Here is a 15,287-nt window from a genome sequence, read left to right on the forward strand (position 1 = left end):
CTTAACAATGTAGTATATAATTTCTGAGCTTGGAAAGTAGTCTCCTCAGTTCCAACTCACGGTGGCAGAGTCCAGGTTGTCCAGTCGGTGGCAGTACTGTTCCACTTCGTTGATTCTGTCAACCAGCTCACTCATATTCAGCTGGAACCCAAAAATACCCAGAGCAACATCATGCTACCAGATGGAAACAGACATGTAGGATAATTATCCTCACTCTATTGTTGGGGTGAGTGACATGCCAGGTTGCCAGAGATAAGCTGTGGCTCTTTGATGCTGTTGCCCTCTGTATGACTCCATGTCCCCTACAGAGCGGGATGGAGGGAGGGGACCAGGGCCAGGGTGGATCGGGCTCTCCATGACGCTATATTTCACCACTGTGTGGGGTGGTGAGATGGAGAAGGATTCCCTGGTGATGAGCACTGGGTAGATCCCCTACTGTAGATTAATAGGGGAGATGAGCAAGGTTGCCAAATGTTGTCTATCTGCAATCCTTCCTCACTATGAGCTGGTTGAGTTGGTTCTGGAGGCTCTTGATCTCTTTCTTCAGGTCATCTCTGGACTCCTGCAGGTCCTGGATCTCCTTCAGCAGATCCTGGATCAGCGATAAAGACTGGAAACACAACAGAGTGTGTTCGAAGGACTCAAAGCTCGAAGAACCTCACATCACTGGTCAGATCAATTAACACAATCATGACCTTTTGTCAGTTTCTGTTATGATGACTGAATCGTAGCCTATAGAAATAGAGGGTCGCACATGCGATATATAAGCTCCCAGTAATGTATTGGTTAAACCTCCAACATTTCTAAATCACTGTGCCATATTCAGGGTGAATCAACACACATGGTGATCTCTTAGCATTAGGTCTAAAGCTTTTTCACAGCCTCTTCATGCCCAAAACACTTGAAACTGACTCAGCCCAGTTCTCTAATCTCCCAAAGTAAGAGTCTGTGAAACTTTGAAGCGGTCAGGCGACTCAGTAAGGTCGAAATCCCCCCGACCAAAGCCATATCTGTGACTATTCCCCTGGCTACTTCCTTTGAAGATCAGTGGGAAGATCCTAAACCCCTTCATTTAGGAGGGATCCCAAAACCCCTCTCCGTGGCTCCATCCAGTTGACATTTCACCCCAAGGGAGGTTACTAGGACACCACCATCCATATGTAGTAGATGAGATACACAAGCTGTTACAAAGCAGCGGTAGGACCTGTCTGTCTCCAGATAATCCATGTTTTTCAGAGTACATAACCCCTGCCCATATGGAACCACTCCACTCGTAACACAGCTGAGGCCTTGTTGACAGAGTAAACCCACACATGTGCTCTGGGTGTTGCAAATTAGAAATAGGTTGTGTTTACTAAGCAAAGTTGAAACAGGTGGCTTTGAACATATTTACCAGAGTTCCGGTGGGTTTGTCTAATGCACCCAGACATGAAACGACGCATAGCGACCCCACCGAGCTGCACGGGCCGTCAAACAATTGGCTGGATAACTAATAGGTTGTTCAGTGAGCTGTAAACGTGGAAAGGATATATGACCTGCGTCATATATGGAATTTCTGGAGGAGACCACCTTTTTCTTGATCGCCTCAAGCATCTCAGAGACATGAGATTAGGCTAAACATGATCAAATCTTGTAAGCAGGACATGCACTGGAATATTCTAACCTGGCAACCAACCCAACCCCTAATGACAAACAGAGAGACAATCAACTGTATTTGTCACATTTTGATGAGTGGGTCCAGGGTATGGTTAATTTCCTATGAGATTCCTATGACACTTTAAAAGCTCATCGCGAGGCTGATTGGACATATTGAGTTCACAGGAAATTATGATATTTGCCTACATCAGCAAACAGTAGGCAAAATGTATGCATCGTCCTCTTCCCTCAAAGGAGCTGGGCTCCCTAACCAGGGGACATCCCCAACCGTATCTTCCTCAGAGACAATGTCCCTAGTACTCTGTCTGTTGGTCTGTGAGGATGTTGTTTGGACAGAGTGCCCAACCTCCTTCCTGTTTCTACCATAACATCTGGGTCAGCATCACCCACAAGTCTGTTGCAAATGGTAACGGACAGGACAACCTAAATACAAGCCCCTTCTGACAACACGCAAAACTCTAGTAAAAGGGGTAGGAAATTAGTAACTAACATAATGTAAGTACACTAACTTTTACTGTCCCAACTATAAGGAAGTTATTTGCGATTGGGAAGAAAGCCATCCTCTCTACCTCCCGGTTACTCTTTAGTCAGCCATTAACTGGCTCTGACTAAGATGGCCGGTGGCCTGGAATCCTTCCACGCCACTGTGAACACAGAGCGCCACTCAGGCAGACTTTTCGCAACCCTCTCAGATCCAGGACATGTACCCTGTGGGGTCACAGCGGAGCACACCTTTATCAACCACAACAATCCCCTGATAACCTCTGCCATGGGTCAAGAAGAAAGAAACCCTGGCTAAGGGCCTGTATGTGGGAAATACAATATGCTGCTATGAGTTGTGAGGAAGAAACTGATGGACATTGGGTCTTAGTGGAGTCTTCAGGGATATGGTAGACAGGGCCAGAGAAAGCCAGACAGGGCCATTGGATACTGGTATTGACCCACAGCTGTACGCCCACAGGATACATGAATGATTCAGAGGATTTTCAGAGGCACCTTCGCCTGTACCCACTGTATGTCCCTCCCTCATATCACCTGAGTGTTAACTGGGCAGGTCTGGGCAACATCAGTGAAGATAGCTAAGACCTGTGCAATCTTTCATCTTCCTACTTGCTTTATTTACACAGACTGTCATGTCTCTATCAGTGTCCATATTTCAAACTCATTTCAGATAACAGCAGAGATACAGTTCAGAGTGTGGTATGAAGTACTGGACCGACACTGATTCTATATTGTGGACACCCCAGGAGGTTGGTGGCACCTTAATTGGGGAGGACAGGCTCATTGTAATGGCTGGAGCTGAATAGGTGGAATGGTTTCAAACATATGGAAACCACATGTTTGACTCCGTTCCATGAATTCCATTCCAGCCATTACAATGAGCCGTCCCCTCTCAGCAGCCTCCCCTAGTGATCTGTACTACTCAGCTATTCAATTTTGTTCCACAGCATACACAGGGAACACAGGAGTGGTGCTTATCTTTGGGGAGTGGCCTTTCCTTTGGAAACTGGAACAGAGACACAGCGAGGTCATTTGAGAAGAGAGTGTGGTGCCCATCACCTATTGTGCTGTGCTCTGTCATCAATACCCTTATCCAGTGTTGAGTGTTCTGAAATGCTCACCATTCACCACATAGACAGGCCCCCAGCTGCGGGACAGGGCTTTGATGAGCAAGCACTCAAGGACTTAATACAGATAAGAGGGGCTGAATCACTTGCCAGCAGCATATCCCCCTGCATTCCACTGCTGGCTTGCCTCAGAAACTAGGTAGTTGGTCCTGGTCGGTACCTGGAAGGGAGACAGAACGCTGCTGGAAGGACAATAGGTGGTACTCTTCCCTCTGGTCTAAGGAGATTCAGTGCCCCAGGGCTGTCTTTCAGTGTCCTGACTAAAGATCCCATGGCACTTATCGTATGAGTAGGGGTGTTAACCCCAGTGTTGTGGCTAAATTCCCAATCTAGCCCTCATACCATCATGGCCACCTAATCATCCCTAGCTTCCAATTGGCTCATTCGTCCCCCTCCTCTCAACTTTAACTCTTCCCCATGTCCTTGCTGTAAAAGAGTATGTTCTCAGTCAATTTACCTGGTAAAATAAGGGTCAAGAAATAAACCTCAGACTCTAACATCTGTCACAAGATGGATGTCTAGTCTAGAATACCCAGTGGAACTGTAATGTTATCCTATTTCTTGACTGTCATGGCCATTTTTCTTTGACACACAAAATTATTTTGGGACAGATTCCCCAAAATAATTTGGCCCTATCTTATTACAAGCAAAATTGTGCATCACAGACAAATCAAAGTTTCAACACAGTTTTGACTGTTGATCGAGGGAGGCAGCACTGTCACAGCAGCAGTGTTCAGTGTTCCTCGCATGACATTATTTCAATTTATAATAAAAATTATAACTCCGCGTTGACAGTGTGATATTAATAATTACATTTTGAGGAAGAGCCGGTCTCACCTTGGACACGCCGTCCTCACTCGCCTGAGCCTTGCGGCGGAGCTGCATCAGCTGACACAAGTCGTTGACCGGTGTTGTGGTTGAGGCAGTGCGGCTCAGAAGGTCTGTACCGCTAGGAAGCTTCTCCAGCGCGGCCATCTGTCTCTCTATCTGCCGAAGTTTGTCTTCCATGTGATGGTACGGGCTAGAGGACTTGGTCAGATGCGGGCCATGGGGCTCCTGTGGCGGGGCATCCTGCTCTCTCCAGCCGGTGGTCACATTTTGGATTTTCAGGTGTCCCAGGATAGCGTGGAGGAGGGTATGCAACGCATTGAAGTTGACAGCTCCAACTTCAGGTGTCCCGTTCGACAGGTTCACCAAATCGAACAAACTAATGTCAGCTGATATTTTGTCTCTCACTGCTTTTGAGTTAATGTTATTAAAAGGTATTTACGAGGGATAAGATATATCTTCTTCCAATATTGCCATCTTATTTTGTAAAAAATAAACGCCAGAACGATTCAATTAAATAACATAAGATGTTTTTAAAGGACAGGATCGAACGCAAAAAAAATAGAAATGTAAAATTATAGAAAAAAAAATATATCTGATTCTTCAGTATAATAAACTAAATAAAGTGTCTGCAAATTAGAATGAAATATTCCCTACAGTTACTTTTCAACACCTTTTCGTTGCTACTCAATATTGGTTGTTTCTTATTCCAATGCCATTTCTAACCTTGTTTTAGAAATTGGTTCTAATCTCTCACACCTACCATAGAACTGCATTGGACGTAATAATGACAGTGAGTACAGTTCCCTTTTGTGATTGGATGTAGCCTCCTTCCATTACACAATAATTGCATCCCACATTGTGACTCATAGCGTCCCTGGTTGCTGAGCAACAAGGCAAATCCTCATCAGGTAGGACAAGGGTTGTGTTGAGAAAGTATGCAAAGCATCACCTGTTCTCACCCCAGGTATACAAAAAGGAGCACACAGACAAGAAAAAAAGGCTCAAAATAACAATTTTATAATAATAAAAATGTTTTTAAAAAACAAGCTGTGCATATCCTGGTGCCTTTCTAAGTAACTACATTCAAGTATAAAATCTAGTTCATAATCCAAAATACATAGTTATTCCCTCAAAATCCTATTGATTGCCTCACATCCAACAGCTCTGGCTCTGAACAATCTTCAAACTACGTTTTTCATGTGCCACAGAACTGAACTCTACATTAAGCAATCCCACACAATGAATTAAATGAGTCATGAACTAGACTATACATTTTTGGCAAGGAGGAGCACAAACACTGTAAACTGTTTGTGACCTCAATCGAAATTGCATGTTGAAAATGTAGAGCAAAAAATGCTTGATGTTTGCAGAGTACAAATGTCATTGTTTCAATGCGAGTTCTAAATAAAACCGTAGCCTTTTAAACTCATAAGCTCAAGAGTTCCTCAATGTGACATTTTAACAGAGCAATATAACCTAGAGCAGTTTAGACATAAAAATTCTGGTCTACATTTTGTAATTCACCATTCATCCAACAGCCAAGCCATCATCCTCAATACACTATCTATGGCCTTTTGGATCCCACTTTTGACAAAACCTATTGAATACTACAGATACTCTGAAAGTGTGATGCAAATATTGACAAAGAAATAACATTTAGAGCATTGTTCGACAATTTCGTACAGATATCACTATAACAAAAATAATTTAAATTGCAATAAACTAGTGTATATGCGTAATTTCTCCCTTTATGACAAATGCCATCTTACAAGAAATCTAGATGCAGTGGAGTCCTGATAACTGCAATGGCTTGGGAGTGTTCTAAATGTGTATACTAAATCTGAGCATGCGGAAGTGAAAAGTGTATTTGAACTGATAAACAGAGTTTGTATATTTCCAATGTGCACTTATCAAGAATCGACTGTACTACGTTTTCTTCTTCTGTCAAGTAGTATAATAAGATTAATGTCGAAACTGGAAACCTTGGTAGGAATAGCAGTCTAGCCAAACCTTAATCAATGACTAGTGCACATTGAAACCAACCAGCTGAACAGCTACATGAAGACAGAAGCACAGTGAATGACATGAAAGTAAAGGCTCCTCTGTGCACAACTGACTCACTCCAAGTAAAGTAAAATATACAGTTTAAGTGTATCTTCCACTTGAAAGGCAAAAATCAAAAGAGCTGTGAATGACTGCTAAAACAGTGTTACTAGTCTCTGCTTATTGGAATCAATAGAGCTGTGAATGATTGCTAAAACAGTGTTACTAGTCTCTGCTTATTGGGGCTGAGGTGGGCCAGTCAAACGGTCAGTTGAAGGATTCCAAAGGATAGCTAGGTTGATAGGAAGGTGTTACACAGACTCTTCCCCAGATGACCCGTCCAGCCGTGAATAGCTCCTCTCACCGTGACCCCCTCATCCCCTAGGTTGTCATATGTTGTCATAGTCAGTGTCCCGTCGGCTGGAGACCACCACCCACTCAGCCACAAAGAAGGATAGCGTGCCCAGGAAGCCCACCACAACCATGATGAGCAGCTGCCAGTGCAGCAGGAGATAGTTACTGTAGAAGAAGGCCAGGGCTGCAGTGATGGACTGCGGAGGACAAGAGCACCAAGTTACACCACTGTAACACAGCAACTGTGGTTAGCAAGTATGGGGAATCATCAAGGGATATACCAAGCAAATAACTCAATGTGATATTTCTTCAAAATCTTTCAGAGTAATACATTATCACCATAAACAGCAAACCATCTTGTGTGTGTGTAGGCCTAACAGATATCAATGTACCTGGACAAACTTGAAAACGGCAAAGGCAGGAGCGCTGTCCTCCCGGAACATGAATCCCACAATGCTCAGCAGTTGGGTGTTGAAGCAGCTGTCCCCCAGGCCCAGCAGGAAGCTGCACAGCAGAGCCACCTCAACACTGAACAGACAACATCCCAGGTTAATACAGACATGAAACTTCACACAATCTGCAGTAACCTGATAAGAGTTCAAATGCAATTATGCACTACTGCTACACTTAACATAATGCTCATGTCCTGACCTGCTGTATTCTTATGCAAAGTACGTAGAATTGTTGTAATAGTAATCTATGGTCATTGTTTTATGGGCCAACTGAGTAAGCCCTGCTGTGTACCTTGGGGTGATGTATGCCTGCAGGTGTGTGCCCTCTTCTGGGGCAATAGGGGCATCACTGGCAATGTTCAAGAAGATCAGGTAAAAGGCCACGAAGTGAGTGATCAGCCCCAGCAGCACTACCGGGTTCCTCCCAAACCTGTTGCACTTGTTCAGCATCCCAAACACGCCCCCTCCTGGACAAACAGTGGCACAGCAAAAACAGAAGCGTTGACTTCCTCGAATCATCAGTCCCTCAACCAGTTTATCTGCTTTCCAAACCTCACGTGTATCATGTGATCCGAAACAGCACTGAAGATAAAAAATGACTTTGACTCACCCAGGATCTCTCCCAGGCCAATGAAAATACCAGAGAGCCCGATCAGACTCTTAGCGTCATTCCCAAATTGAGTCATGGCTCCTATACATGTCCCGTATACCCCACTGTAAAATGTCAACTCTAGGCCTGAAGGTGGGAAAGGAGCAAGAGTTACACACATAGAACTTATGGTTACGCATTCAAACATACTCAATGTCAATTGAATATGCATCCGTTTATATTTCTATACTAGCATCCACTGAAAGAATTTCCTCATGTTGGAAATAGCCCAAACCATTTTTTTCTGAATAATTTGGAATGAATTTGCCCACCTGTGTATGCTATGGAGATACTCAGCAGTAGCATCTCTTTAGTGACAGACAACTGCAATGCTTTCTCTGTAAGAAGAGAACACATATCAGTCAGCTGAGCTCTGGGCCTTTGTTGCTGACATGACAGATTGAAGTAAGAAGCAACCAATGAACTCTGACTCACTGAAAGCATCCAGAGCCTGGGAACCGAGACCCGGAGTCGCTCTGCAAGGAAGAGAAATCCATAACTAAACTTAAGTACAGCCTTTCCAGACATAAAGGAATACAGGATTATCCAGATTCAACCCAGGCCTATGGAGGAATGCAAAGTACCTTACATACAACAGCAGGTACAGAATGCACAAACACCATTTGTATGGCATATCTATTAGTATATCAATATTTGACATCTGTATGTATGCATGACAACATGCGCGATTATGGTCAATAAATGGTAGATAAGGAAACATGTTCTTGTTCTAGTTCACTCTAACGTTAGACCTAGACCACATTTTCCATCCCAGCCTGTCTGCAGACTGCACTCACACGATGATAGGGGTGCTCTCTGTGGACTCAGTCTGCAGCAGTGACTCAGACGCCTCGGAGGGTGTGGCCTCAGGCTCTGGCTTCTGGATCAGGAAGAACAGAAAGCTGCCCACCAGGCTGATGACCGTGAGAGAGATGAAAACCGTCTGGCGATCCTTGTCTAGACATACACACAGCACGCGTCAGCAACTTATGGCCAAAATGAGATTTCCTCGTTGTGTCAAGGGAACTTAGGGAATGCTAGATACTATAAAAAGGAAAGGACTCACCTAAGTAGAATACATTCAAACAATATCTACATTGTTATAGTAAAAAGTTAACCAAAACTGATGACATACCTGATATGTGAACATGGCCATGCCAGGCAAAATAAATATACATGTTTCCAAAGAATAAGCTGCAAAATGGGATAGATACATGTTAGGCAGTCCAACACCATGGATTCAGTACCAGAGTAAAAAAGCTGTGGTAAACAGTGATGCAATCAATACAGTTATGCTGATAAGAAGAAGTACCTGAACTGTAGCAAGGCCCAGAAAATACCACTGTTCCTGCCGATGGTGGCATCTGTAGAGTTGATGGTGAGTAGGTTCCCCTGAGCTGTCCACAATACTAGGCCACAGATGGAAAGAGATTGAAAGAGAAAAGAAAGAGGGTTATGTGGTGATAGGAAATACAAGTCGTTAATTCTCAAGTAAGAATACCACCATCTTCTTACTTGCAGCCGCTATTCCAACAACTACAGACGCTGTGTAGAAGCTCCAGGTGTAGGGGTGGATGAACATGGCAATGTATCCACTGATGGAAATAAAACATTGGACAGTATTAAGATCACGAATAAGCTAATGAAAACAAGTACGTTATGCACAATAATAGATAAATAAACAGTTCTGTAAACAGGTATAGGCTACAGTGGGTTGATTTAAAGAAAGGTCAAAGGAGTGTGCTCACCTGTATACTAGTCCACTAAAGAACATGGACAACTGGGGTCCTATAACAGCCACTACTGAGGGAGCAATCAGGTTGGATGCAGAGAAAACTCCATAGATGATGGCCATGCTACATGTAAAGACACGACATAGAAAATGTTAGCAACATGGCTACAAGTGCAGGCATTTTATTCAATAAGGATGTGTTTGAATTTTTTTAAAGCCTGGTGTTTGCCTGCCACGGGTGGTGTCATTAAGATGTCCATAAAGGCCAACAGCAGCAATTAAAATCACAGACGAGGCCCTACAACACCACAGTCATATGCATGTTATTTACGAAATACCTCAGGAAACTGGGATATTGTAGAGAACTGAAAGTCAACTTTGTTGTCTAAACTGGGCAGATTCAATTACTTGCCTTTTGAGACCTCTTTGAGAGAGAGAGACAGGATTACACATTTCCAACAGTTCTAATCTATACCATAGGAGCCACATAGGTCAAAGTCACAGTATTTCAGCATCACAATGAATTACCTTGTGTATCCACTCCCATGGAATTCAGTACTGTTGAAACTCTTGATCACAGTTTGCTGAAAAAGCATGAGACATAAATAATTGACACCATCAATATTAACTTCCCCTGTAGGTTCCCTACAGTTGTGTGGCTTGAATTTGTATGTATCATTTGTCAGTTCAACCATACCTCTATATTGCCACATGTTTGGAAAGCAGTGAACATGAACATAAATCCAAAACCCAGGATTATGATGTTCAAGAGTGTCTTTCCCTCTGGACCCATGCTTGCTGCAGGGTGTCACTGTAATATTACTTGACGAAATGGGTTAGTTAAAAAAAAACTCTGAAGGGGTCCACAGCTCATCTGAAAAAGAACAGAATCAAAACGACCTTGGTGACAAATCTGTAGAAACGATGTTATGCTATGAATATTAGCTATTGTCAAGACACTAGGTAGGCATATCGAAGTAGATCTGCTACCAAATAATCACTATAGTAAGTATTTCCTTAATTTAGTCTATTTAGCCACTTGAGAAGAAAACAATTTACCGAGTCGGGTGCTGCACTGTAAAGTCCTTGTTTATGCAAGCTACATAGTTAGCAAACCAATAACGACTTGTGGAGATACCACCATGTACCCAAATCCTTGAAATAATCCAACAATAATGTACGATACTTTTCCCCTGTGTAGTGTAAAAATGGTCTTTGAATATTTTTCAGTGAGTGACCAAAACTGTTCGTCATGTGAGATAGTCAGCTGACATTTCAAGACGTACAACCCAAAGCCCACTGGGAAACTGAGTTTATTTGCTATAGTCTGACGCCAATCTCGTTTCCGGGTCAAAATATTAAAAAACATTACTAAATTGAAAGTATTTTCCATTTGTGTCCCCTCCGAGTAATTTGTATATAATATAATATATGTTGGTGCATTGAATTATGATTTAAAAATGTGTAATTTGAAGATGCGTTGCTTTTCCCTCCAAATAAATACGCAGCAGCGTTACTCGTCAACCTCATTCAACGAGGAGGAGCAAGGGGCAACATCTTGTCCTAACAAATGGTCGGTGCTAAGTAAATCGTCATAAATTTGGAAAGCTATATTGCATTTTCTAAAGAAAAACTCGACATATTGCGAGCAGGTTGATTAAGTACAATAATTTTAATCAAAAACTTTAAGCGGGTGTTGACCTTTCACCCACATTTTCTGGTAGTACTGTTGCGTGTTTGTTAGCTAGGCTAACTAAGGCCCTATCTGCAACATGAGCTATGGTAGGCCCCCGCCCGATGTTGAGGGCATGACTTCTCTTAAAGTGGATAATCTGACGTACCGAACCTCACCTGAGACCCTTCGCCGTGTCTTTGAAAAGTATGGTAGGGTAGGAGATGTTTACATCCCCCGAGATCGTTATACGAAAGAGAGCAGAGGGTTCTCCTTTGTGCGATTCCATGACAAGCGGGACGCAGAGGATGCGATGGACGCAATGGATGGTGCCGTGCTGGACGGACGCGAGCTAAGAGTCCAGATGGCCCGTTACGGACGTCCCCCAGATTCTCATCATGGAGGCGGTGGTGATCGTGGAGATCGTGGTGACCGTCGGCGTGGAGGTGCACCCCGGAGGTACGGGGGTGATGGCCGACGAAGTAGGAGGTAAGAGCTGAGCACATGGTTAAGTAGTTGCTCTAGCTCTCCTTCGATTGGGTCGTATTTAATTGTTAGCTATGTGATGTTTTAATTTACGTTAACTATAATGTCTAGTGTTTGTTTAGGAACGTGAATGTTGCAACGGAACCTTATGGCCCGTGTTTCGATTATGTAGGATAATCAGCCACCATTACAAGTGTGGTTCCTTGACCTGGTAACTCGGCAGCGTTGAGGGTGTTGTGGCCTTACGTTTACAGTTTTTAGATGGGCGATAACTCGACATAACGAACTTACACTCGTTTCTCCTCACCAGTCCACGGCGTCGGAGACGCAGCAGATCCCGGAGCAGAAGCCGATCTCGTTCCCGCAGCCGCTCCCGCAACAGCCGATCCAGGTCTCGTTCCTACTCTCGCTCCAAGTCTCGCTCCCCTAAGAGAGACAAGGCCAAGTCCCCGTCCAGGTCCCGCTCCAGATCCAAGTCTCCTAAATCAAAGTCCCGTTCCAGGAGCCACACCCCTGCAGAAAGAGCATCAAGATCAAGATCCAAGAGTCAGCCCAAGTCACCTGGGGAGAATGGAGCTGAAACCCCATAAATGACTGACAAAATGGTAAGTGTTGTAAATTGTTTGAGGTGAAGTCTAGCGTTACACTAGATTGTATGACTAGCATGGGGAGGATGTGATGCGGGGATATTATGTGTGGGATGGATTTGCACTAAGTCTCCCTTTTCCATGGTTATCTGTGGTTAAATAGAATGGGGTTGGTTGTGGGATGTCTTGACAATGTGAACTACTTTAAGTCTTTCCACCTCAAAGTGGTTATGCATATTACTGTAACACTGGGCATGGCAAAGAGGAATGGAAAACTGTCCCATATGGTGGTTGCCTGAAACCCACATTTGATGGATTTTTGGGGACTATTCCTTTGTCACAATTTTGTTCTGTCCTGCCCAATGTTCCAGTTCATTATCAGTGTAGAGGAAATTTAGGTCCATTCTTGCATTGTACATATGTGGCATTTGAGAATACATTTTTAACGTAAAAATAAAATGTTCATAAAAAAAATCTGGAATTCTCTCCTCCAAGCTGCGGAATCCTGTTTGCAAAAGAGGAGTTTGAGGCAGTATGAACAGTTAGTGAGCTGGGTGTGTGAGCTGTCCGGGCACCTGCTGCTGTGGGGGTTGCTATGGAGCAGGCCGGTTGCAGGTTGCAGTCAGTGTTGGGGTGGTGTTGAGGTACGTCTGCAGGACAATGGACAGAAGCCTTGCATTGTCCTCCAGGTCATGCTCTCTGCTTTTTGGGGGCAAAGACTTGTGCTCAGGAGGGAACCAAGGTTTGTCTGACTGGTTTCTCATGACAAGATTTCTCAATTTTGTGAAGCCCGGGCGTCTCTTGGCGTTTGGTTCCTTCCTTGAACCAAAACATTTCAACCATCAAACGGGTTTGCATAGCTTTTGATTTGGCTTTCTTTCAAATGTAGACTAGTTTCCTACTAATATGGGGGAAATGTGCTATGCACATGAAGTTGGCATTACATTGCCAGCTGATTACACCATACATATGGCCTGGAGGTGTCTCCATGTCTATCTGAAGGGAGGGGTGTGGTAAAGTTAACAAGTTGTCACCACTTCATTACTAGAGGTTGAAAACAAAATTGAGTTATTTGTTTTCCAACACCAGTTTCTTACATCCTTGTCTTTCAAACATTTTTCAGATGAGATGCCAATGAGGACGTCACACTTCAGACTGAGGACCCTGTCCATAAAATGATTTGTGTAAAAGGTTATTGTTGTATCTTGATCAGAAGGTTTTGTGTATTTTTTTTCCTGTTTGCCCAGGCTGCTTGTCTCTCATTGTGCAATGTTTAACAAAAAAATAAACTATACTTAATGTGCTTTTGAGGTAGATGGGCTAAAACTGCTTGGATTTCAATTTGTTGGACTGCATGGCTATTTTAGTTATCTAAAACTGTCAGTGAATATTTGATGGCCTAGCTTTTACAACTGTTATTTTGAGTTTCATGAAGGCCATTACAGAAGTTCAAATGGATAGGGCTTTTAGAATAAGTATGACAAGAACCAGGCATGGATTTACTTGCAGGTCAACTTGCTATGTAGCTTTGTTTAATTTCATTGTGACTCTAATCTTCTCTCCTGTATTTTTTGTGCACTAGGCGCAGTTGTGTAGCAGTTGAGTATTGCTGGTTAGCTGTTAAGGTGGCGTGTTGCAGTGCTTGGCTGTTTCCAGTGTTCTCCGGAATGCCCCTGTGGCTACAATGCTGTGATGGTGGCCAACTTAAATGATTGCTACAAATTCACCATCGGTAGAATGCCTGTCTTTCAACAAGTTCAAATGTTCTATTCTCTAATTCAGAGCACTAAGTATGTTGTGCTAATTTTCTTTAATGCATTCTGTCTTGCCCTATGTGCATTCCTTTTCCCCCTTGCAAGAGTCTGTATAGGTGTCTGATATGAAAGCTAATAAAAATTGTCTTCTAAAACATTTGGGTCATCAATTTATTCTAAAACTTTAACAGAACACTACTATACAATGTAAACTATTTTATAATGCATTGAGTTTTGAACCATTGATCTTGTATTGAGTCTTGACTATTTGACTTACTGTGCCTTGCTGACACTTGTCTTTCATTCAGCTTTCCTTGTCCTCAGTTATAATAATTTGTACAGTATGGCTTCCTGGAAGTGTTGATCTTTGTTGGCATAGAATTTCTCCAGTGGAATGTTGAGACACTTCAAGTTCCATTTGTGCAGCAATGCCTCTATGGACCAGTCAGCACTGAGAAAAAAAATCAAAATGAGTAATGTTTACTTGACTTTGACTGACGGTCATGGACTGGTCCTGAAAGGCATATCTTCTCTCTTGGTAAGTTGTCCAAAATTGGGCCTCAGTGTTTTTCCTCAAGAGGGAGATGGTCACCAGGACATTTTCAATCTGAAAGTTGTAAATTCACAGTTGCGTTAGATCTGAACGATCTGCTCAAATTTATCCAAACTAACCGGTCAGTCTGAACTCTCCTTCAGGCTCATAATGTCTGATCCCAAGATGTCTAATGGGGGGAGGAGCAGAAGGTCTGGGGAGACTTCTCCCCAGGTAATACCCTGCACATTGGGCAGTTCATTCACTTCACAGGTGCGCCTACAGTTCTCCAGACACTGGAAGTTCTGCACTGTCTGACAAGATCACTTGTGCCCCACACTTTGCTGCCACCACACCAGGTAAACTCACGCCAGCCCCAAGCTGTGAACAAACTGCAGTGCATTCTGATTCAAAAGTTTGTTTTGGAAATAAGTTACACATTTACATGGTAAATAAGTGAATTGGAGAGTAGCCTGATTGAACTGCAGTTTGGTTAAGTAAATTACCTCTCGCACTTTTTGTGCATCCGCTCCTCACTATGTGTCCACACATTGTGCTAATACCACTGCACAGGGCCATACATGCATCTCATATTGTGGATCAAGGACATAGTACAGAGGGGAGAAACGAAATTATTACAGTTCACATGAATGTCAACTTCCATTGATTCAGAAAAGTCTCATCTGTACTCCTCTCCAAGGAACTCTGCAGGCTTCGGGGCCAATTACCACAATGCGGTTGTAGGCGAACAATATTATTTACAGAAGCATTGCTGGTTCCAAATGGCAAGTGTAGAGAAAGTGCGCAAAAACCTCAGGGATGGAAACATTCAGTGATTGCTTTGGATCCTCGTATTCTTCGAATGTGAACGATTTCTGCACTGTTGGACATCTCAGTTGCTCTGTTTTTCC

The 15,287-nt window shown here is 43.2% G+C and overlaps 3 protein-coding genes across 10 annotated transcripts in view; 1 reads left to right on the forward strand and 2 right to left on the reverse strand.

The window, feature by feature from the left end:
• Positions 1–4,850, reverse strand: part of LOC123999116 (glutamine-rich protein 2-like) — a 15,921-nt gene extending 11,071 nt beyond the window's left edge. The window contains exons 1-3 of one of the 2 annotated variants that reach the window (XM_046304537.1): positions 4,122–4,850; positions 3,279–3,444; positions 61–610 (exon numbers count right to left, since the gene is read on the reverse strand). The gene's annotated coding sequence lies outside the window, so the exon portion shown is untranslated. The remainder of the gene's footprint in view (positions 1–60; positions 611–3,278; positions 3,445–4,121) is intronic. The other variant, XM_046304538.1, reaches the window with a different exon arrangement.
• Positions 4,851–5,111: 261 nt separating this feature from the next.
• LOC124000199 (UNC93-like protein MFSD11) lies at positions 5,112–10,612 on the reverse strand. Its single transcript, XM_046306400.1, has 14 exons — positions 10,405–10,612; positions 10,043–10,219; positions 9,874–9,929; positions 9,362–9,469; positions 9,129–9,208; positions 8,926–9,022; positions 8,749–8,807; positions 8,411–8,570; positions 8,049–8,089; positions 7,886–7,951; positions 7,575–7,700; positions 7,257–7,431; positions 6,905–7,040; positions 5,112–6,709 (listed from the first exon to the last, which is right to left on the reverse strand). The coding sequence occupies exons 2-14, from the start codon at positions 10,136–10,138 to the stop codon at positions 6,548–6,550; spliced, it is 1,362 nt and encodes a 453-aa protein (XP_046162356.1). The 5' UTR covers positions 10,139–10,219; positions 10,405–10,612; the 3' UTR covers positions 5,112–6,547.
• A 262-nt stretch (positions 10,613–10,874) lies between these two features.
• srsf2b (serine and arginine rich splicing factor 2b) lies at positions 10,875–13,999 on the forward strand. Of its 7 annotated transcripts, none has more exons than XR_006832559.1 (4): positions 10,875–11,506; positions 11,814–12,734; positions 13,214–13,281; positions 13,673–13,999. XR_006832559.1 is itself a non-coding variant. In XM_046306403.1 (3 exons), exons 1-2 carry the CDS (start codon positions 11,118–11,120, stop codon positions 12,091–12,093), a joined length of 669 nt encoding a protein of 222 aa, XP_046162359.1. In that variant the 5' UTR covers positions 10,875–11,117; the 3' UTR covers positions 12,094–12,108; positions 12,586–13,999. The 7 variants fall into 7 exon arrangements, 3 of the variants coding, with proteins under 3 accessions (XP_046162359.1, XP_046162358.1, XP_046162360.1); XR_006832557.1 differs by having other exon boundaries at positions 11,814–12,108; XR_006832558.1 differs by having other exon boundaries at positions 11,814–13,281.
• Positions 14,000–15,287: the final 1,288 nt, after the last annotated feature.

The sequence above is a fragment of the Oncorhynchus gorbuscha genome, linkage group LG16, assembly GCF_021184085.1.
Source record: "Oncorhynchus gorbuscha isolate QuinsamMale2020 ecotype Even-year linkage group LG16, OgorEven_v1.0, whole genome shotgun sequence".
Lineage (NCBI taxonomy): Eukaryota > Metazoa > Chordata > Actinopteri > Salmoniformes > Salmonidae > Oncorhynchus > Oncorhynchus gorbuscha.